The 23,986-nt window shown below is 36.9% G+C and overlaps 4 protein-coding genes across 5 annotated transcripts in view; 2 read left to right on the top strand and 2 right to left on the bottom strand.

Annotated features, from left to right (window-relative positions):
• Positions 1 to 10,004, bottom strand: part of LOC107038619 (tubulin polyglutamylase TTLL4) — a 112,572-nt gene extending 102,568 nt beyond the window's left edge. Inside the window, exon 1 of the mRNA XM_015257829.1 lies at positions 9,947 to 10,004. The gene's annotated coding sequence lies outside the window, so the exon portion shown is untranslated. The remainder of the gene's footprint in view (positions 1 to 9,946) is intronic.
• On the top strand, positions 1,280 to 8,170 carry LOC107038620 (enhancer of split m7 protein). Its single transcript, XM_015257831.2, has 3 exons — positions 1,280 to 1,319; positions 6,635 to 6,703; positions 6,879 to 8,170. The coding sequence occupies exons 1-3, from the start codon at positions 1,299 to 1,301 to the stop codon at positions 7,437 to 7,439; spliced, it is 651 nt and encodes a 216-aa protein (XP_015113317.1). The 5' UTR covers positions 1,280 to 1,298; the 3' UTR covers positions 7,440 to 8,170.
• A 1,055-nt stretch (positions 10,005 to 11,059) lies between the features above and the next one.
• Positions 11,060 to 21,115, top strand: LOC107038636 (KH domain-containing protein akap-1). 2 transcript variants are annotated; one of them, XM_015257856.2, is made up of 6 exons: positions 11,060 to 11,275; positions 16,211 to 16,924; positions 17,525 to 18,037; positions 18,289 to 18,504; positions 18,590 to 18,720; positions 19,005 to 21,115. In XM_015257856.2, exons 2-6 carry the CDS (start codon positions 16,255 to 16,257, stop codon positions 19,098 to 19,100), a joined length of 1,626 nt encoding a protein of 541 aa, XP_015113342.1. In that variant the 5' UTR covers positions 11,060 to 11,275; positions 16,211 to 16,254; the 3' UTR covers positions 19,101 to 21,115. The 2 variants fall into 2 exon arrangements, with proteins under 2 accessions (XP_015113342.1, XP_015113343.1); XM_015257857.2 differs by lacking the exon at positions 11,060 to 11,275 and adding an exon at positions 14,523 to 14,821.
• LOC107038637 (tektin-4) lies at positions 21,007 to 23,930 on the bottom strand. The gene is made up of 8 exons (XM_015257858.2): positions 23,903 to 23,930; positions 23,275 to 23,469; positions 22,775 to 22,982; positions 22,301 to 22,610; positions 22,023 to 22,237; positions 21,656 to 21,878; positions 21,434 to 21,588; positions 21,007 to 21,354 (listed from the first exon to the last, which is right to left on the bottom strand). The coding sequence occupies exons 1-8, from the start codon at positions 23,928 to 23,930 to the stop codon at positions 21,141 to 21,143; spliced, it is 1,548 nt and encodes a 515-aa protein (XP_015113344.2). The 3' UTR covers positions 21,007 to 21,140.
• Positions 23,931 to 23,986: the final 56 nt, after the last annotated feature.

Genomic DNA, 23,986 nt, shown 5'->3' with positions numbered 1-23,986 from the left:
TTTAGCTAATTTTTGAAACAAATGTTTATGAATGCATTAATCACTTCGAATTATTAAGAATAATCCTTCATGCCTCTGAAAATACTAGTCAACATTAAATTCGCAATCTCGCGTTGCGAGGAAGCCATCCAGAATTATTTTAATTTATGTATTTCCCTCGGAGGCGCCCGTGCGGACCGCACAATGGAATCCTGGTGCCCCGGAGGGCCTCACCGCCATAGCCGGCTGTTTCGGGCCCTCGTGGGAAAATCGAGCACGTGCGAAACCCCAAGGACCAGCAGCCTGTTATTGTTCCATCGTCTTCGTGTCCTCTCCCTACCCCCCGCCTCCCCCACACCCAAGGCCTTCTTTCAAACTGTAATCTAAGACGATCGGGGGGGCCCCCCCTCTTTCTTCTCCACATCTTCGTGCTTTTTATTTTCATGGGGTCTCACTGGTATCGGTATTTCTACCGTTGATTTTTATTCCAATGTCTTCGGTTTTATGTGTTTAGGATGGTCTGACTGCCATCGAGACGTCTCTAGTGGTGACTTTTTTTTTCCAGAGAAAATTGAGGGAGATAATAGGGTTTCTAAGTGTTTCAGGGAGTTAATGACGTCGGGACATTTATATCGAGTCGTAAACGAGATCTACTGGAATTTCTTAATCGAGAATTTTCTTTTTGGGACTTGAAAGGGATTTAAATTCATGAAGACTTGCATAAAATTCAGTGCACTCATTTTTCAAATAATTGAAAAAATATCGATGACAAAAATAATTGATGAACTGATCTATTTATTTATTTTAATCAAAACATTTCAATTATATGAAATAAATAATTAATTCCATACAATTGAAATTTCTTCGGGGCTTAAAAGAGAATTGATTTCTTGAAAATTTTTATGAAATTTAATTCACCGATTTATTTAATGTTAAAAAATTTGTCGATGACAAAAATCATTGATGAACTGATCTATTTATTCATTTCAATGAAAATATTGTGATGATGTGGAATATCATATGGAACTGAAGAATTATTTGGGCTTGAAAAGAACTCAAAGGAAAAATCGCTAAAAAATTGCTGGAAAATCGGTAAATAAAAATTTGAAACGTAATTAACGTTCATGTGCCACGATTTTCCTCGTGAATATTGCGGACACGTGACCCGCGAGAACATAGAAAGCCCCGTACACTTATTACCGTCGCCTCCGCGCACTTATCCTCTCTCTGTCAGTGCAGAGGAGCACGTGCCAGCTACGAAGGCCACCGCGGCTACGTGCAATTTTCCCCCCACACAATTGTCGAGGTGATTTGAATTTATGGAAAAAAAATGTTTCCGGGTGAGTATATCCTCATTTGTAAATGCGCATTTCATGGAAATCAGGTGGAAAATACGGTCGACTTTTTGTTTTGAGATTTTTTTATCTCGATTTGAACCGGTCGATATCGCGTACACACGAGACAATGGATAATAGAGAAAAAAAATTCTTTTAAGCGGAAAATTTATTGAAACGCAATGAAAAAGTTGTTCTACGAATTTTTGAATTTTTTTTGTTGATAAAATAAGTGGAAAACAAGTGGAGAATGAAAAAAGATTTTTCTGGAGTTCTTTTTTTCAAGAAAATTCAAGAGAAATAAATTGAGGAAATTGTTTTTTCGCAAGTTGTTAAAAAATAATGTAAAAATATTTTTCACGTGACGCAATTTCCAGAATATCAATGCAATCCAGTGTATTGTGAGTCGCACGAGCCTGGGAACGCGATAGCACGTGCCGAACGATAAACCCCCATGTAGTGAGAATAAAAGAGAAACACTCAAAGGGCCATGTGTTTTCATTCCAGGTGAACTCGACTCCGTGGGAATGCTTACCCCAGCTCTTCACTCTTTACCATTAATATTGCCCAAGAGATTCTTCAAATCGGGTTTAATTTACGAGTGACGTTCAAGAAGATGTACCACTTAAGGAAGAAATAACCCAATCTTGAGCAATTCACAAATAAACTTAATTGGAAAAAAAAATCTTTTAGTGCCGTAACATTAATCTTGAAATTATCAGCAGCAAAATGCGACTGAATATTATCTTCAATTGTTGCAATTAATTTTCAAGACGAAAACGAAAATTCCCTAGATGATTTAATCTTTGGAGGAAATTTCAGAAAATTGTGAATTCAAAGGCATTTGTCACTTGAATTTCAGAAAATATTATGCATTTAAGACGAAAAAAATTGAAGTAATAAAATTTTTCTGAAGTAATTCACGACTAAATTCAATTAAAAAACGAAGAACTTTTGAAATTTTCACCAAAAAAATTCAATTGAACGTACTCTCCAATTGTTACAATTTATTTTCAACATGAAAAAGAAAATTCCACAGACAATTCACTCTTAAACAAAATGAGAATTCATGAAATTTACAATATCTCTGCATCAGTCTCTCAAATTAAAAAAAATATTGAACATTTAAGTAGAAAAAATTCCAAAAACTGCAGTAATAATAATTTTTCATGGCGAACACCCCTAAAAACCCTGAATAAATCCCAAAAAAATGCCAAATTGGTGAATAGCCATTGACAGTAATGTTCCTGACTGTTCTCCCCATAAAGAGAAGAAGCCCTGAAGAGTGATGTTACCCAGAGGAAGAGTGTAAACCAGGGGATATCCGGATGGGGCATTAACTGGTCAGTGGGCATTCCCACGGGGCACGAGGAGCATTATTAGCCCCAACACCCCCCCATCTTCCGGATGAAATCGACCCTTCTCCCCGTAGTTTGTTGTCAAGTCGATGCCCCCCGTTCTGTTTATGCCCGTATGATCACTCCTGGGGGCTCGAATCGACGCGTGCGAACGAATGTTTCAGTCATTTCGAGGGGTGAAATTTCTGAGGTATCTCTGCCGTGTTCATTACACAGGGCACGAGCCGAAAGGTGACATATGTTTTTTTTTACGAGGGGAACAGATGGGCACGTGGGAAAATTGATACGTTGAAGTTTAAACGAGATTTTTCCAACATTTTGGTGCCATTTCGCTCGAAAAACAGGTAAATTTCAGCTAAAAAACTCAATATGACGATCTTATTTGGTCCATTAGTTCTCGAGTTACTAAAAAAAATTTTTTTTGCGTAAAAAACACTATTTAAAAATTATCTTTAGAACTATTGGGAATAAAGAGGGCGTCATATTGTGTTTTACATAAGAAATTTCCCTCGCTACCCGATAAACAAATTAAATTTCCATTTTTCGGATGAAAAAAGTTTTTTAAATGAGATTCTCGATCATTTTGATTTTATTTAAATTGATAATTCAGCATTAAGAGTAATTCTATTAAAAAAACAGGAAAATTCCTGCTGAGAAATTCAATTCAAGACGACCTCATCGAACCCATTAATTCTCAAGTGATTGAAAAAAATTTGTTTCCATAAAAAAACGTTTCTTTTTATTATCTCGAGAACTATTGGCAATAAAGAGTTCATCTATTGCCTTTTCAATTTCCAATTTTGCATAAAAAATGTTCCTCCCGATCCCGCGAACTATTGAAATGTAACGGCCGTTGGACAGAGTTACGACGACTGGCAAAAAATTAATGTGTAATTAAAACGGGGAAAAAAGCGCATTAATCCTCATCTCGCGCAATTAAAACCACTGTTGACTCACTTCCTTCCTTCCGCTCTCGCAGACTCCGCACTAGCCACGTGTACACCGCACGTGCCTCACACAATCGCGTACCTCAAGTGTAAACTACACACGTGCAGTAAAATCCCACCTCCCCACCGCCAAATTCGCGAGTTAGACGCGAAATTGATGTTTCGCGATGCGTCTTACAACGCACGTGCGGGCAAATTGACTCCCGCGAGAGTCTCGAGTTGTGCACGTGGCTCGATTTCCATTCACTCTGCGCTACAACTCCGCTGTTTTTTTTTTATCAACTGACAATGAGAGTTGGCTTCATTAACCGACACTTTGCAATTGCCCAACGCGCAAACATCAATTTAATTGATTGACTGATCCCTGCAGCAACAGCTCATTAAACTTTTCAATTAAATAATTGTTATATTCCGCGACAAGAAGAAAAATCAGCGAAAATCCACGTGACAGACTCCAAGAAACGCTCGTCCCATCGGGGAAAAAAATGAGAAAAAAAAATTCACTCCATAGAAAGGAAAATCTCAGAGTCTCGAGTAGTCACGTAACTCTCGTGGCAAACGATAACTGCCTAGGGCAGTCAGTGGGGGGGAATTAACAACAACTATAGGAAGCAGTAACTCGTTAATACCCAGAAGAGTCGCCAATCCCCCATCATCAAAGGAAAAATCAAAAGTGCCCTAAAGAACTAGTCTTCCAAACACAAAAACCAGTTCTCCACTGTTTACATGGAATCTCCAGAATTCTAAAAAAAAACAACAGACCAAAAACCTTCAACTGATTACAGCCTCGAAAAAAAAACCGCTTAAAGCCGATTAGAGGGAAATTAATTCCGATATTTGTGATGTCAGGTTCGAAATTAACGAGTTTTTGATTAATGCCAAAAGAATTTACGTTATTATCAGAGGAAAAATAATGGAAAGCATTTGGCTGTATAGAATACGAGGAAATAATTCGTTAAAAATGTTTGTCTTGTTTCTAACGAGCCGTTGATTCGGTGGATAAATGTTTTTGATAATTTTTTAAAATTAGGAGACTGTTAAGACACGATATCTCTTGAATTTTCTCCAGAGTTACATTATTTTTTATCACTTTAACAATTGTCCAATGATGAATAATTATCGTCAGCTCTGGTAGCCATTGAACTGTTCAATTAATAATTAATGTGCTATTTGATAATTTAACTTTGCTCCGTTGAGAGTTTAATAATGCATAGAAAGACGCCAGAACATTTTGCAGTTCGAGTTGATGAGCCGCGTCTCTGTCTTTTTATAATCGACGATGTACCATTAGATCCTTGATTCATAGCAAGAAAATGATCATAAAAATTGTTGAGGATTTCTACCAGCGAGATGATCTTGCGATAGAGAAACATGTACCCGTGATATTTACTGCAGCAAATGCGTTGGTAAATGATTATTAGAATTCATAAAATAAACAGAACAATTTTTTAATCAACTGGCTAATCGCAAAAGTGCCTTAAACAACTAGTCTTCCAAACGCAAGAACCAGTTCTCCACTGTTAACATGAAATCTCCAGAATCCTAAAAAAATCAGATACCAAATATCTTCAACTGATTGCCGACTGGAAAGAACCGCTTGAAGGCGGTTCGGGGGAGTTCAGTACAATATTCATGTTAGATTTGAAATTGATGAGTTTTCGATTAATGCCCGAAGAATTTACGTTATTATCAGCGGCAAAATGATCGAAAGCATTTGTTTGTACAGAATACGAGGAAATAATTCGTCAAAAGTGTTTGTCATATTTTTAAGGAGTCGTTGATTTGGTGGATAAATGTTTTGGATTGCTTCGTTAATTGAGAGACACCATCTCGACACGATAATTTAATAATTGTCCAATGATGAATAACTTCTCACTGTTGAATTGATAATTAACGTGCAATTTAATAATTTCCCTTTGCTCGGTTGGAGTTTAATAATTCATAGAAAGCCGGCGAACATTTTCCACTTCGAGTGGACGAGCCTCGTCTCCACCTTTTTACAATCACCGACATATCATCAGATCCTCGATTCACAGCAAGAAAATGGTCATAAAAATTGTTGAGCATTTCCACGACCGAGCGGATGATCTTCTGATGGAGAAACACGTACCCGTGATCATTACAACATTTACAAAATAAACCGAACAATTTTCAAATCAACTGACTCCTCGTGACATCATTTGAGTCCAACTGATAGCGAACCCTGAAGAAAAGTTCCTAAAAATTGAGAGCTCTGATTCATTTATTCCAAACGAGATTCGTTAATAGTTAACGAATGGTTCACTTGAAATTAAAAATCGCGTCAACCAAGGCTCCTCAAAAGTACATTTATTAACTATTAACGAAGGAACATTTGGTGAGACCGAATAGACCCCCGTCTCCACCCAAATCTATTCGTTAACAATAACTAATCCTTTCTATCACTGTGAAATTATTACGACTCATAATGCAAAATAAAGGACTCCCCTCCCCCCCCAGCAAGAGCAAATAGAAGACACCGAAAAATAAAAGTGGAATGAGGAAAAGAGAGTAGGAGTGTATAAGTGGTACGAATAAGGACAGAGAAACGGTGACGATGGCTTGGTGTGGGCGCGTGTCTGGCAGCTGCCGCTTACAGGTGGTGTGCTTGCTTGGGAACCAAGCTCCACGGCGCGTTCCCACGGAAGGTCCGTTTCCCTCTCCCCTTGTCCCACCGCCGGGCCCCGTTTTCCCCTAGCTTCTCCACACTTCTCCCCCTCCCCGAAACAACCAGACGAGATTCTCCCCACATAACAGAAGCCCCTTGGCATACCATATAAAAGGCCCAGCGCAACATCACCACCTCACAATTCTCCGCTGATCGTTGAACAGTGCAGTTCGTAAGCACAACCAAGTTTCCATTTAAAAATCAGTGTTGACAGCGCACTCGCAGTCTCAAAGTACACACCAAGTGAATTTACAAGATTATAATTGATCTTGAATTGTGATTATTTGTGATTAGTGTGAAAATAACGAAGGATATTAATCAAACATGCAGATGCACGAGCAGATGATGGTTGTTGAGGGACAGGAGCAGCCAATTTCGCGAACATATCAGTACAGAAAGGTAAATATCAATAACGAGTTGACGAGTGAATTTTGACAGCCCCCAAAGTCCTGTTGAAAAAACCACCAGAATACTTGACATTACAGTCGAAAAGTCCAAGTTTCTGGGGGAATTTCGCTCCCAAATTGACCACCGCTAGGCAAAAGTTTTAATCTTCCTGTTTCTGTGTCTTCAGGTGATGAAACCAATGCTAGAACGCAAACGTCGCGCCCGCATCAACCTCTGTCTAGACCAGCTAAAGGACCTGATGGTGACAGCCCTAGCCGGTGACGGCGAGAACGTAGCGAAACTCGAGAAGGCTGACATCCTGGAGTTGACAGTTCGTCATCTCCACAAGCTGCAGCGCCAGCAGCGTCTCTCCGCGAATCCGGTGATTGATTCCGATCGCTTTCGCGCTGGCTACACACACTGTGCTAATGAGGTGAGCCGATGCCTGGCTGCAACACCAGGAGTCGATGTGGCGTTGGGCACAAAGCTCATGACACACTTGGGACACAAGTTAAATTCAATGGACAAGACTGGACCTCTGACTATTCACGTGGCGGCACCTCAATCATCACCGTCGGACAGCGAGTCCTCGATGGCGGATGATTACTCAATGCCACTGACACCGGCGTCGAGCCAGCCCTCACCCTCGGCAATCAGGAGTGACGTTGACCTGAGTATTTCGAGCCAAACGCACCAGGGGCTCCTGCAGGTCGCCAAACCCACGGAGGCCGTCTGGAGGCCGTGGTAAATCCACTTGGAAGATTTACGGGGGACAATTGTGGAAAAATCCTCGCGCCGCGGATTTTATTCCGATATTTGTGATGTCAAAATTACTGAGGTTTTTGAATAATGCAGAGAATTTACGCTATTATCAGGGGAAAGACGGTCGAAAGCATTTGGCTGGACAGATTAGGAGGACGTAATTCGTTGGAAATGTTTGTCATGTTTTTAACGAGTCGTTGAGTCGGTGGATAAATGTTTTTGATGATTTTTTTAATTAGGAGAGGGTTAAGACACGATCTCGACACGACACAAGGCCACGGTACCTCGTGCCAAGTGTTTCAAGCTTTAATTTACTCCAGAGTTACAATTTTTTTTTGTCACTTTAATAATTGTTTTATGATGAATAACTTTTTGTCTGTTCTGGCAGCCGTTGAACTGTTTAATTAATAATTAATGTGCAATTTAACAAGTTGACTTTGCTCGGTTGAGAGGTTAATAATGTATAGAAAGGCGCCAGAACATTTGTCAATTCGTGTTGATGAGCCTCGTCTCGGTCGTTGTTTTTTGTAATTGACGATGTATCATTAGATCCTTGATTCATAGCGAGAAAATTGTCATAAAAATTGTTCAGAATTTCTATGACCGAGCGGAGGATCTTGTGATAGAGAAACATGTACCTGTGATATTTACTGTAGCGGATGTGCTTGTAAATGATTATTAGATTTATAAAATAAACAGAACAATTTTTTTAATTAAGTGGATTATTTTTTAATTGGAATTACCAACCATGACCTTTCCCATCCGATTCAATCATGTGATATTATTCGAGCCCAATGAATCATTCATCGCGTGACGACAGATTTTATTTTAGATTCTCATGACACTAGTGCCAAATTAATTTCGGGTAGTTCATTGGGTGGAACTTTCGAATGTTATCTCGATTATTTTTCCATCTTCACAATCTAAAATTGTATCCTGAAAAATTACGATTGCACAATCAAAAAAAGAGAAAAAATGAACATTTTCAAAGAGCATTTTTAATGAAGTTTTGGAAATAAATCCGACAGAGAGGAAATTGTAAATGGATAATTCATCATGGCAACTATCGATCTGACAGGCATTGGCTATTGAGACAAATTATGACCTAACAGCCATTAAATACCGTAAATTATCAATTTGCAATTTCCCTATTCAGTTTATTTCCCAATGTTGTTCAAAAACGCTCTTTGAAAATGTTCAGTTTATTTACCACATTTTTTTGATTAAATAATCTTAATTTTTGAAGACTCCAGGGCAATTGAAGAACATTTCAGATGATCAAAATTTAAAAAAACAACGAAAATCTCGTTCGAAAGATGATAAACGCCGGGTTTAAATTCAATGGCATGTCTTTTTTAAAATGAAATTTTCAGTATGAAAATGTGGGGATTATTCACTGTAGAATTAATATTTAGCTAGATGAGGACGGTTAAAAGGGGAAAATAGACGCTATAAAAAGCTGTCGGTGAATTCATTGATATTGGGTCAATGTAATCATTTTTACAGACTCTAAGGCAATTACTCACTGGCTAGTTTATGGGCATGAAAGTACTCACTGGTGATAAGTTAAAACCGGTAGTACTGGTGCTCTCGTTTTGAAGGGGGAGTGGATCGATTCATTGAAATTTCGCGTGAATGCAGGGGCGTTCATTGATTTAACACCGAAGCTAATGCCGCCACGGTTTATCGAATGCTTAAAAAACTGAACGTAATTGAGAAGTCCCAGAATTTTTGTTGCAACGAAAAACAATTTTTCGTGTTTATAAAAAAACGTTTATTCATGGTCAATGTTTTTTACGATGTTTAGTAAATTTCGAAGGCCAAGAATTCATCAACAGCAAATCGTTTCGCAGTGTTGTCCCTCCTTAAATGATTTTTCTTTCATTAAAATTATTAATCTCAACCAGTTACCTATTTTTTCATTAATAAATGGTTGAAAAATGAATTTTGCGAATTTTAATAATTTTCAAAGATCAAAAATCGGTCAACAATACAATATTTCCAAGTGTTCTCCCTCCTTAAATGATTTTTTGTTAATTAAAATGGTTGATTTCAACCATTCAGCAATTTTTTTTCCCAAAAAACTGTTGGAAAATTCATTTTGCTGATTTTCACAAGTTTTAAAGGTTAAGAATTCCAAAAAAAATCGTAAACAATAATTTTATCCCGCGTTTGTGCCTCCGGAATTCCAAAAAAAATGAAAACCCCAACTCCAATTAATTAGGTTAATTAGACTAATTAACCACAATTGCGTTATCATCGAAATCTAAATAGCGTCGTTTGACATTGAACCACAAAATTGTTGTGGAAGCAACAGTGTCGCGAGCTCACACGTGCGGTATGTGAAAATAAAACGACGTTAACCCAAGTTTTTAGCCTGAAAAATGTGGGTAATTGGCATCACAGAGGCGCCAGAATCCTTAAATACCGTCTTGTGATGATTTGCGATGTTCAGAGAGTGGAAAAACATGCTTAGAATCCAATAATACTCACATTTACGACGACCAAATCGGCGCACAGCTGTAACACGTGCTGTCAGGGCAGGTGCACAATCACGCTAAGCGGCCATCTTGCGGCGTTCTCCCACCAACCTAAAACGTCATGGCGCGCTTTTCAATCGGAAATGATGATTCCAAGTTTATCTACAGAGAATACATCACGACAATATGATTTTATCATTCAAAATATAATTTTCATGATGAAAAACAAGTTATTCTAATGATTTCAAGTCCTCTTCTTACATTTTTACGAAAAAAAAAATTGTTTTTCGGTTGAAAAAAATTATTTTGTTGAGATTTAATATTTTTATGATTCAGGCTCGATAATATTGATAAATATACCCGAATAAATTAACGAAAATGTGTTCAGTATCCTATTAAAGTATTTTTTCATTGAAAATTAAATTAAAAAATTAATTCCCCATCGACCAATGAGAATAAATAATGCAAAGAAACATTTTCCACCTCTTTTTTTATCAGCAATGACTAGGGAAGAAACCCCTTGATGATCAGACCCAAAAATTTGCCCACAAAGGCCCAAAATTTGCATAAATTCACTGAAAAATATTTTTTTAGTGCAAACTATTTTTTGCATTCATTTGAGGTCGTCTTCTTTTATTTTTACACGAATTTTGTGAATTACAAAAATACTGTTTTGTTAAAAAAACGAATGGCTTGCAAATATTAAATTTTTTTAGTCATCAAACTAAAAAAACAATGATTTTCTTGTACTAAACTGTTTTTTGATGCAATTTATCACGAAAAAATTATTTTAGATCGCAAAAAATTGTTTTTTACCTTATTCTTCTACCAACAACGCCTACAGAAGGATTCCTCTTGACCATCAGACCCAAAAATCCCAGTGTGAGTCCCTCAGGCCTCCAAAACTCGTAAAAATCCCCTGAAAAAATCATTTTCAGTGCGACTAACCTTCAAAACCCCATTTCCTCCCTGTTCTCATCAATAAAAATGAAAAAAATGACTCAAAAACACCCACATCACAACCCCCAATCCCAGGGAAATAATTTCCTGCCGTTGAAAGCCTGTAAAACTCCCCAAAAAGTTGATTCACAAGATGTCGCCGAGGGAGACACTTGAAAATACTCAACCAACGCACGCGGTCGCGATTAAAAACGTCCGGGATCGCCATATTGTCTCGCGGTGAAAAGCAGAAAAAACATTGTGTTCACGTGGAATTCCCGGAAACCCGGAATAATCAGTTTAAAAAATCCCAAAAACCCCCGAAACCAGTGTTTTCGTGATCCTGCCAGAAAAAACGTGGGGATAAATCGTTGAAAATTAACAGGAATTGCGGATTAAATTGGTAAGTGAAAATCACCGGCATTTCTCACACTAGAGCCTCGTGCTGCTCTCGGCTTTCTTTTATCAATGACCCGCAGCCCGATTTTAAAAATCCGGAGTAATTCCCCGGAATAATTCGGCTGAAAATCCTTATATTCCCTCGAGAACTGTTTTTTCAATTTTATTTCGTCGATTTTTTGGGAGAGCGAGAGGTCTTCGGGGATAAGTGATGATTTATTTCCGCACTTGAGTCCATTACAAGATGTTGCACAATATGGACGCGAGTGAATCCCCAAAATGCAACACGTAGGACCGGTTTTTGGGAATTAATTGGTGTTGGAGAATTATGTAATTTTGGGGGGGTGGTTTCGGGTGTTTTTGGAGGGACGTTGGGGCGTGTGGATGATTGTGTCGATGGGGAACGTTCAAATACGACATCTGGAAATAGCGTGGAGAAAATTCCGTGGGCACGAAGGGAGCACAACGCCGCGGAGTCAATGGCTTCATCCTCAAATTCTTTCTAAAATTTATAATTTATTCCGTGGGGTTCTCCAGTTATTTTTGAGTCGACTTTCTCTCAACGATCCTGGGAATTTTGAGTTTTTGGGGTTTAGGAGCGGCGAAAATTTTTGGGGACACGTTATTACTCAATAGTTTTGCTTCGCTGGTTTTAATTCAATCGCTGGAGGTATCGATTCATTGGAGGGGAATTTCCTGCGTCTCGATTCAGGATTTTTACTCGTGTTTTTAATATTTATTAAAGTGATTATTTAATTCATTTTTCCAATTGTTTTGGGTCTGGGGTCTCTCGGTGTTCTTGGGAATTTTTATTTTGGAGAATCGAAAATTATTGTCCAATTGTTGTTTCCTCTCCATTGCAGGGATTTTATTTATTTTTTAAATTATTTTTGAATTGATTATTCACTGAATTTTTACAGTGAGTTTTAAGTCAAGTTTCTTGCGATGTTCATGAGAATTTTCAGTTTTCATTATTGAGAGAGAAGTATCTACTGCGTCTTCATTTTATGAATTTTATTTACATTTTAAATGTTTTTAAAAAATGATTATTCATTCGATGAATGTTTCCAATTATTTTTAGTTTTAGAGCATCGAACATTGTTATTAAATTATTGATTCATCGGAGAGGAATTCACAGCGTCGCTATTTCCGATTTTATTCATATTTCTAATAGCCTCTTCGTCGATCGTTTTGTTTATGTCAGCGCCTCGAACATTCACTATCTATTCAGGCATTTACTGAAGCTTCTCGCAAACAAAAAATGTCGCTCGTATTTTCCTCAATTTTCTAAATAAATAATAAATTCATTTCGCCCATCAACTGAAGAATATTTCATTCACCTAAAAATAATTACGAAGGGAGGGAAAAATATTCTTCCATTTCGTCAATGTTTTCCACCAAAAACTGTTGCTCGGTGTTTAAAACTGATTATTTACGAATAACAGAATGTTATAAAAATTGTTAACAATTTTTCTGTTTCATCAGCAATTCTAACGAGCATTAATCATTTATTCACTGACGAATTGCTGATGTTTCCCATAATTTTTTCGAATTATTTGTGACACTATCAGGATTAATGAACCCAGACAATCCACTTTGTATTTGTTTTCATTTTCATTAAAGCCCGATGACTCCATTCTCCTCATTAGCAAGGTAGTTGTTCAGTGACTGAAGCCATTGGGTGAGACACGTATGACAGAAATAGCCATGTGGCTATTACTGATAAGACGGTCTCGGCAATTTATTTCAAAACCCAAGTCAATTCCTCTGTCCCTTCTGCCTCTACTGTTGTGCTGACAGCGTAAAATTGAAGAATACGACATTAAAATGCGTCTGAATACCAAAATATTTATCGAGCGAAGGGGAATACAATTGAAGTGGAGCGATCAATAATTTTTCATTCACGAAGGAAATTCCTTCGGCGCATTCATGTTATTATATTCGAGTTGCCGGTGTTTTCTACTCTCAATTATGCGCGGAATCTTTCGTATTTCGCCGTTATATCACCCTTGATCTGATTGTGTCATCGAAAAATTGGTTATGACCTGTATTATAATTATCAGTAGCGATAAATGCCAGCGATGAAACGGGAATTGAGTACTCCACAGTGATTTCTTCATTATTTCGAAAGTTCCCATCACTTATCACTCGATATTGAGTCAAGACTGGGAGGAATCGACTCCATCTACATCAGATAATATTGGGTATGCGAACATATGGGGCTGAAGACGAGAGTTTAGCCCTGGAAGGAGTCACAACAGCTGTGGAAGTAAAATTAAATTTTTTTTCTTTTCCAGGAATTTATTTCGATTTTTAAACCTATTTTCGATTCGTTATGAGTGTTTTGATGTAGAGAAGACTGAGGGGATATTATTATGATGGAAAAGTAGATATTTCTGTAAAGCCACGGGATGTCGACGACCCACGCAATCATGCGCCAGACCTCCAGGTTTTTTAACTGGACCCACTTCACTCCTTTTTTCTCTAGGATTCTTCGACCTCTCGAATCAATTCTCCGGAGTTCGTGGGCATAAATAAATGGGAGGAGAGGTTTTTTTGATTGGATTGCGAGGTGTAGATTATCTTCACGTATTTAATTGGCTTGAACAGAATTATTTTGAAACAGAATGCCTGAATTTTCTCATAAAAAATAACTCGTGACATTGTTTTCGATGATGATTAATCCTCTCGAGATTTTTAATTAAGAGAAAATAATTTTGATTATGAGGAATGTGAAGAAAGGCATAATAAGCAATTTTATTCAATTGAGAAAGAATAAATTTAAATAATCCAATATAATTACAATATTCAATGTAAAAATTCATAAAATTAACGACTGCATCAATTCTACTCCATATTAATTCACGCAATCCTTGTTTCTTCATAAAACATTCAAATTCTGAAAGTCTGAAGTACGATAATGAATAATGTCTGTAATTATTTCGATAATAATTGATCAAATGTCTAAAATTCCGCTATTATTAAGAAGGGAATAAATGATCTATTAAAAAAAAAGAATGACTTCTGAAACCGCATTGAATAAATGTTTGCTTCGTTCCCCGCAAATTTGAATTTTCATGCACACGAGCAGAAATTTATCTCTTCCTCATTGTCGAGCATGCAAATGAGGTAGAAAAACTCTAGGCATTCGTACCTCCCTTCTACCTGCTTCAAGTCTCGCCTAGAACGAATAGTCACTCGTTTTATTTCGGCTTTTCATTTTCTTCATTTTGTCCAGTTGTGCACCGGTCGTAGCCCGTGCCCAACCGGCTCAACCGCTCAGTTCTCTGTCTGCGTCTGCGCACCTCGACGCGGTTGGACTAGAATGTTCTTCCTCGCAACCACGTGTAGCACAATTTTCATGAAAAATCGAGGTTTTTAAATTATTGACAACATCGTTTAAAATATTTATTCAGTCTGCGTTGAATAATCTTAATTGATATTTCCTGTGTTTACGTATTTTATTTGAACGTTTTTTTTAACTGTTTTATTGTCACATCTGGGCATTTGTGATCGACATTTCATGAATTTTAAGATGGATTTTTCATTGGTAAGTCCTCAAAACTTTAATTCCATTATTTTAGCATTATTTTCTCGTGAGGAAATTCTTAAAAAAATGTGTAATTATTTTTGTCTACCGTATGGGAGGATTGAGAATAGATGAATAATTTTTATTATTGAATAGAATTCATTAATTTATCGAATTCATTGATTTATCAGATTAATTTAATTCAGTCTGTAATTTAATCAATACATTTTTCCACTCGTTTCATCGTCCCATCTTTGCATTTTTAATCAACAAAATACAAAATACGAAATGCTTTTCCTCATTAAAATGCAAAATCAATAATTTTATTCAATCAATCCAATTCTCAACGAATTTCAATTTCAATTGATTTAATCATCCCACGTGTCCCATCTGATTAAAAACAAACCAGGTACCACTGATTTACGAATGATTTATCGTGGATTATAAAACTGTTGGCAATTCATCGGGCGCAGCAATATCGCCGCCATAAACTCTGATAACTCTCGTGGATAGTTGCAACGATTTATTTCGCTCCGTGATTTTTAGCGGGAGAACCAGTCCCTCGCACTTGAAGCGAGTTCCCTCACCTCCGTGAAAGTTCAATTGCATTTTGTCAGGGCATGTAACATTCACCTCATAAACCCTTCAGTACAAAAATCAATTCATTCGACCAAAAGAGAAATTGAACGAAAAATTAGTGACGATTTTTTTTTCGTCGCTTTTTTTCGAAAGAAGAGAATAAATTGAGCCCTGAGAATGTGATCTGCGCACATTGCATGCACCTCGCGGAGATTGTCAGCATTTTTTAAATCCGTAAGAAGCAAGGATAAACTTTTTCTACTGATAGTGGAGCATTTTTCCATGAAGTTCGCATAATTCAACATTCTTATCCATTGCAAAACGTGATTTTCGCTGCAACGTATACGTTTCAATTATTGTCGAGACTTTTCCGACACTGAGTCACAGGGAAATGCCTCGAACAATTCCCCTGCGAACAGTTTATTCATCGCGTGCATTCTAGACTCTTGCAATTTGTTATCTACGTAATTTCCTCGGAAATGCGTCATTCTAGAGTGAAATGCCTCTAGACCTTTTTTGTAGCTGATAAAATTCCCTACGAAAAATCTTTTCTGAGACTTCCCTCTAAACTGCATCGTTCTCGAGATAATCCTACGTGAAGCGTTTTCATTAAATTCCTCTCAGTTCTCCCAACTGTCGAATTGCAATTTGTTAATTCCCAATTATCTATGAAACTACGCTTCCTACAGCAAAAAGTCTCAGGACCTTTTTTGTAGCTGACAAAATTTCCCACAAAAAACTCCTACAAAATTCCTTCCCAAATCCACTCATTCCCTTGGAAATCCCCTATCAAACATTTCCACAATTCAGCAGTGATTAATTACCTTTCAGCCCTCACAATTTTCATCGCAAAATAGCTACAGTGGATCGGAATCATGGCTATCAGGAACGTGCAGCTCGTGAAGTGGACTTTCCCCTTCGCCCTGATAATCGGTTTATTCTGGTACAGGCGTCGACGCGTAGATCGAGTTGATCCAGGTGGAAAGTCAGAAATCGAAAAAGAGGAGCTTAAAAATAGTCAGAAAGCCCAGGCCAACGTCAAGAAGACGAGTCTCAGTGACTCTGGGATAAACATCGACGACTCCCCCTCGAGTTCGCCCCATCAGAAAGGCTCATCAGAGGGTCCGGGAATAGGCTCGAGTCCCCGAAGAGTCAGCGAGAGCCTGGACATTCCCACGAGGAGGTCGAGCTCCCAGGGAATCTCGATTAAATCAGCCAAGTCTGGGAGCAGTCCTTGGTACACTGAGGTAGAGGACATACCCGAGATGAAGGGCATTGTCCTGGGGAGCAATCCGAAGAGCTCGAGCTTCGACATGATGTCCAGGAGCAAGAGCCACCTGGAGATGACGAAGGAAACTGAGGAAAAAGTCACCTTCAGCCACGTCCCTGAGGACGAAGAGCCAAAGATCTCCATTGATGAGACCAAGACCACGGGACAGGCTATTTCTGAGCGAGATTCGGCTAATCACAGCCCTGTGTCTGGAGTACTTGATGGCAGTGTCAATGACGAAGTCAGGAGCGAGGGCAGCACTGACAGTGGAAAGGGTAGATAATTTTTTGTGTTTTTCGACAACATGAGAAAGATGATTTTACCCTGATGGGACGGGAGTACCTGGTGGAGAGCTGAATCCATTGGTTTGACGCTGATTTCGTTGAAATATCACTTGTTTTAGGGGCTTTGGGGAATTAAAGTAGAGTGGGTAGTCTAGTGTGGAATTATCTTGAAAGAAATGCAGAACTTTTTGGTTCAAACCACTTGCTTTCACGGTAATTTCATAATTAGAGGGATTCAATTATTAGAAGATTATTAAATTATTTTATTGTGGAATTATCTTGGAAAAGAGTTGTTTCATTGATAATTGCATAATTAGCTGGACAAAATCAACAAAATGTTGAAAAAAAATTCAGAGTCCTCATTATCTACCTAATTATCTCAGAAATGAGTGACTCTAGAAAAAAATGCCAAGATAGCTTTCTTGTAGCTCAAACATTTTTCTACACAAAATATATTATGACATTTCCCCTCAAAATCATCCGTTAACGAGATAATTTCACAATTCCGTAATTGCATCACCACAAGAACAACTTAAAATTAAAAAACTAGTGAGTAATGACTGAAATAAATGACAAAAAAAAATTTTCCAGGTGGAAGCATCAATGGCCAATTGACAAAGCGAAAATCCACAACAATCTACGAATTCGCAATGCCCCAGACCCTCGTAGGTCGTATGATTGGAAAACGAGGTATATCAATTCAGCAATTGAATGCCAAAGCAGAAGTGAATATAATCGTAAAACGTCACCCAACAACAAAGCACCTGAAACTCTGTGTGATCGAGGGACTGCCCGAGAACATAAACACAGCACTGGATCTAATCAGACAGAGATTTCCATTGAAAAAATACCCTGAAGTGACACTCGAGCAGGTGAACTTCACTAACAATCCCGAGGAAATTCCCTGGATGACTGAATTAATGCAACTGCACTTGGTGGATGGAGTGAATAACGATGTTATGGTCTGTCACATTTTGCAACCTGATAGGCTGTTTATTCAGTTGCCAACTCATCCAACTTATCCATCACTGAGGCTGTTAGATTATAATATGACACAGTTGTATAATACTGTTGAGTCACCACCTGTACCAGATCAATTGGCTCGTGAGTTTCATTTATTTTTAACAATTGTTCTTCAATTATCCAATAACCCAGGAAATCTTCTCGATATTTTTAATTAATTTCGAGTAATTAATTCGTTTTTTTTTAAATTTAAGGATAAAGACTTTTAAATTAATTTTGAGTGATTAATTGCTCGTAATGTCCCTGGGAATGAGCAGTTATTCTCTGGAATTGGTTGAAAAAATATTAAACATGAGAATTACTAATTTTTTTAATTCTTGAAATTTTCGCAGAGGGAATGATTGTTGTTGCCAAATGGTACGAGAAGTGGGTACGTGCTCTAGTGGAGGAGGCAGATCCTGCTGGGGAGAAGCATTTAGTCAGGCTCGTTGATCACGGTGGCTTCTGGACATTTAGCAATGCAGAGATGAGGAAAATTAGATCAGATTATCTGACGTTGCCTTTTCAAGCAATTGAAGTTTCTTTAGCTAATATTAAACCCAAAAATGGTAATTTCATTGTTAATTCTCAATTATTGGCTTTGATGAGAGAATATAAAATAATTAATTAATTATAATTTTCTTTGTTGCACAGGTGAATGGCAACAGGAAGCCTACGACGTTGTAGCCCAAATCTGTTCAAATAGTATTGGACAGGCTCAAATAGAAGGTTATATCGATTCAAGTATTTTTATCAGTCTGTATATTAATGTGCCGAAGCATGGGGTAAGTTCTATCAATCATCTCCCACAATATTTAATCCAAAATGAATTGAATAAATCTCTATATTTTTTTTAATCAAAAATTTCGTTTTAAAAATACAAGTTCATGAGACGATTCCGTAATTAACATCAGTTAAATATTCAATTAATTACGAAATATGATTGATATTAAATAATTAAGTCATCTATCTCTTTAAGGGGTAAAAATCTTGTTCTGTTTTCGATTAAATTTCTCAATTGATCTCGATTTATTCATTTTCAAACGTTAATCATTTATTCTTCTTTCAGGTAATATCTGTAGCCCACGAATTAATAGCACGAGGTTTAGCTGAGTCAGTATCATTCGAGGAGATGCTCCCCGAGCAGCCACTGACTCAAACATAAATCTTTAACAACTAAAAACAATAATACAAAACGTGTGATTTTAAAGGCTTTGTCCATAATTCGTGTAAGTCCAGTAATTTCATTAGTTTAAAACATAGAGAACTGGTGGATACGTGTGAGTGTGTTTGTTTCTTTTTTCAATTTTGAAAACAGTGTGCCTGAGCATAATATCTCATGAATTAGTTCATCAACCCATCTTTTAAAGCCAAAAGCCCAATTTTTTGCATTTAACTGCGAAAGTTATTCCCCGCGAATGGTAACGGTTTTTTTGTTCGTTGAAAACTGAGAGAATTATTGGAATTAATACTGATAATTGAGTTCTTGCCCATCATCGGCCATCACCGATCGATAATCGATATTTTCATTCTAAAAAAGTGCAAAAAATTTCATCAAAATTAAATTTTTTCGAATTTTTCGTTTTGAATTAAACAGAAAAATTCATTTCGATATTTTTGTATATAAATAGAGTGCGTGGGAAGTGGCATTTTAATCTCATCAGTGCATGAAAAATAATTTTACTGTCAAAATACTGCATTTAAATTTATTAATCTCAATTATTCAATTAAAAAACAATGACTGATTAATTAATCTTCATGATGTATCATTTTTGAAGACCAGGTAAATCACGATAATGTCTGCAGAAATATAAATAACACTGGTGAGTGTCACTTGTATGAATGCAGAAGCAGTTTTTTCTATTAAAAGCAAAATTACATGATTTTTCAATTGAAAATGAATTTAGTTAGGACTTCATAACTTTTTATACGCCATTCACTTTTCTCTTTCATCGAGCATATTAATTACTGTAATGAGCGGCAATATCTGCATTTCAGTGGTCGAAATAAATCGACCCTACGATAAATGTTGAAGTTAATTTTAGGCTGAAATTCTGGTCGTAATACCTCCTTCTGTAAATATTGTAAACACTTATGGTTTTTCTTTTCCACATATTGAAATATTTATGCACTAACTGATAAGAGAGAGAGAGAGGAGAAATCCTAGAAAACGTTGAAATGACAATGGAGAATAATTAACGAAAATACTATTCAAATTATCCGAAAAAAAAACGTTAGAAGTAATATTAAAGTTAAAAATTGAGATCATGAACAAACGTACGAATAAATACCTATAAATTCGGTTAATGTAAATCAAGTTCAGGAAAAATGTTCACCAGACAATTGAATCCTATTTTCGAAGACTCTGTGGCCCCTGGGAGCTGGGAATCCAAATGTCGCGTTGTGTTAAAATGAAAAAAAAAATGAAACATAAATTGTATTGTTGTTAAAATGTTTCTTTCTGTAATTTTCATATATTTTTTTTGATACAGCAGAATTTAACTCAGTTTTTTGATAAAGCATTTACTATTTCCAAAAAATTAAAACAAAAATATATATAAACTTGAACTGATTTTTTATGCAAACAAGAAATAGAGGAGTTGGTAGAGTAAGTTGATAGCTAATAATTTATCTGGGAATTGCCAATCTCTTTTGTAACCCAGCTTGACCTTCCAAAAAAAGCGATGAAAAATGTTGAATGTTGAATACTTGATACTTAATATTGTTGATTTCTGATGTGAAAGAAATATTTTTCTAGGGAATTACTACTAAGATATGGCCGATAAGCGTAAATTTATATTCGTAAACGCGTCATCAACGAGATGTTAACGTAATTATTATCTTCATTTGATTATTCACATGTTTCTTTCTATTCTTTAATAATTATCGAGGTTGAAAGCATCGATTCATCCTCTGTACTAGTTTGGGAAATTGAATATGAGGTACAAATGTTGCTGACAAAATTAACCACTTACCTTTTTCTTCGATTATTGATTTTCTTGTATATAAAGAATTCTAATGTTATCATCTCAATGATAAATAACGACCCAGCTGTCAGGTTGTAGGATAATTTAGGGTTTATTTTCACGTGTCATTTATCAATAAATAAAAACTGGTTTGTATGTAAATATATATCGATGTAGTGTCTCTGGCGTTTTCATTAAATTTTCACCATTTTAATTGAGAAAATTGTTTAATGAGACCTTTAATACCCAGATAAGGCTGTAATCGAGGGGTAGTAACTCCTCATTACCCTGCAACGTTCCCGATCTATCCACAGGCTCTTGTTTTTAACGAGAATGTCGTTTTCTATTTTTTTTCTCAAGTCAATCAGTGAACTTGTGGAGTCCTGTGCTGTTTTTACTTGACCTGCGAGTGCAGTCGCGCCTTCTGCGATGTTGTTCGTCTCGTCAATGAGTCTAAATATAATTTAAAACATTTAAAAAAAATTGGAGGATAAAAATTTAATTTTTTTTCATTGAAAATTGTGTTTTTTACCCGTTTTGAGAGTCATCTCTGCAATTCTCAATATTTTCTCGTGTTAGTCTCATCCCTAGACGTGTCTGAGCACATTTCATGGGCCCATCAAGCCCTCTGATAGCCAAATTCGTCTTATTTATCAGGATTTCGTTGGCTGAAAGCCTCTTCAAGCACTGAAACAATTTTAATTTCAAAGAAATGATGACAATTGTTCTCTTGACTAACAAGATGATAATTTACGTCTTTTAATGCAGCTTCGAGGCTTCTGACGGTCTTCGTGAGGTAAACAATCTGATCAGTGAGGGCTATTTCTACTGCAGCAGCTTGTTTTCTCAAATCATTCACACACGACGCAGTATTCTCTTTCATATTCGCTCGCAGTACTTCGGACCGATTGATCGCTGTTTTTGCGTAAATTATCGATTGCTTAACGAAAGATGTGTGTCCGTCAGGAGTTGATTGGCTGAAACGAATGATCAATCGATTAATTTTCAAGTCAAAACGATTAAATTGAAGAAATGTGAAGGAGAATTTAAGGAATTCGTGATCAGTTTCCTTGGAATTCATTATAAAAAAATCATTGTAGGGAAAAAATTTATCTACACACTCTGGAGGCACCTGGACGCTCCCCGGTTTCCACTGCAATACCTCGGAATTATTTTTAAGGCCAACACAAGTCGTGTCGACATCGTAAGCACCTGATTTGTCTGACCAGTCGTGTTCGAGTCTCCGTTTCGCATCTTTCAATTCCACCAGTCGCATTTTCGTCTCGTCGATGCAGCGGGTGTACAAATTGAGGATATCGCCGCATAATTTCACTTCCTAATGATTTTTAAAATTTTTTTTAGAGTGAGAATTTGTTGTTTGAGCTTTTTTGAATGTTACTTTTATTATTTCTTCAGCTAGAGCGTCGTGCACGAGGTCGGTCTGTCCCCTCGACTTCCTGATCCTCTGAATATCCCTGTCCATGTTCTTAATCAGCTCAACAGCCTGCGAGCAGTTCCCTAATCTCCTGATTTCCCCCTGAATTTTCGATATTTCGGATTCAACTTCTCTGATTACGAAATTCAATTCAGTCTTCCAGAGGAAAATTTCTGCAGCTCGCGCTCTCAATAAGAGACTGTTGTCCAGCTGTTCTTTATCTGTTTGAGGGAAGATTTGGGACTCCAGGAGTTTTGTTTTGAACTCGTGATTGCTGAAATTAATTTTTCATTGCGCATTTTGGAGAAATACAGTTTATTAGCATTTCCAGTGATTTTTTTTTCATCAGTAGTTCAGGAATTTTAGTTGAAGTAGAGTTAAGGAGCAATTAATTGGTTGAATAATAATGCGCTTTTTTTAATTATTCTCATTGCTCACTTCGCCTCACGAACGCGATATTTCGAATCCTTTAGAAATTCTTCGTAACTATTCTGCCACTCTCCAGGGCTGTATCGAGCTATGGTGAAGTTACCAACAGTTGGCCTGGTTCCTGTGAGCTTTGCGAGTCCTGTCCACCTGTCGAGGGGTGGCTCACACTCCTCGGATGGCGCAGGGGGTGTTAAACATCCAGAATTCTCATCAATTCCTCCCTACGAGTTGAAATGAAAAAAACGTCTTCACTAATTGGGCTTTTATCTCGATAACCGTCGGTTTTAGGAGAAAATGTCATAAAATCTTTTTTGTAGCTGAGGAAATTTCTAACGGAAAATGTTTTGTGGCATTTTCTCCTCAAGCCACTCATTAAGGAGATAATTTAGGATTTAATAACGTCACTGATCGGAAAACTTATTTGAAATGAAATGAAATGAAATTTAAGCATTTCACTCAATAAATTTTATTGTATTAGTAGTTATTGATGGATATTTTTACCTTTTCGCTAGGCAAATTGTCTCCAGCCTCTTCATTTACACAATTTTCAGGGCAAAAAGTTTTTTTTTCGTCACAATTCTCGAAACTATGGGGATTTCCTTCATTATTTTGACTTAAATTCTTGAATTTTTTATTTTCGGTAAATTCCTGAAGCTTTTGAGTCTCACAAACCGTTGACACTCCCGGTCCCTCCATTTTTATCCCTCATAATTCAGGAATTCAATGAAAGAAACAACGAAAAAAATGAGCATCTAGAATAAAAATTCCCTCATGAAATTTAAACAGTTTACCTTTTCACTAGCTAAATTGTCTTGAACCCCTTCATTTCCACAATTTTCAGGACCAAAGGATTCCTTTAAATTCTCATTTCGAAATCTTTAATTTTTTTATTTTCTATGAACCTTTTAAGACTTTTCAGTGCCACAATCCTCGGTTGACACCCTCTCCCTCCATTTTTAATCCTCATAAGTCATAATTTAATAGAACAATTAAAAACACGAGCATTTCACCCGAAATTTTACTAAAAACCACATCTATAAATTTTTTAATTTTTAAATTTCTTTAAATTCTCGTTTCGAAAACTTTAAAGTTTTCATTTTCTACAAACTTCTGAGACTTTTCAGTGCCACAATTCACCGTTCACCCCCTCTCCCTCCCTTTTCATCCCTCATAATTCATAATTCAACAGAACAGCAAAAAAAAATCAGCAATTCAACCCAA

Source organism: Diachasma alloeum, unplaced genomic scaffold, assembly GCF_001412515.2.
Source record: "Diachasma alloeum isolate Michigan unplaced genomic scaffold, Dall2.0 Dall_scaffold_00285, whole genome shotgun sequence".
NCBI classification, from domain to species: domain Eukaryota; kingdom Metazoa; phylum Arthropoda; class Insecta; order Hymenoptera; family Braconidae; genus Diachasma; species Diachasma alloeum.
The sequence above is the reverse complement of the archived record's forward strand: the minus strand, read 5'-3'. Positions and strand labels throughout refer to the sequence as shown.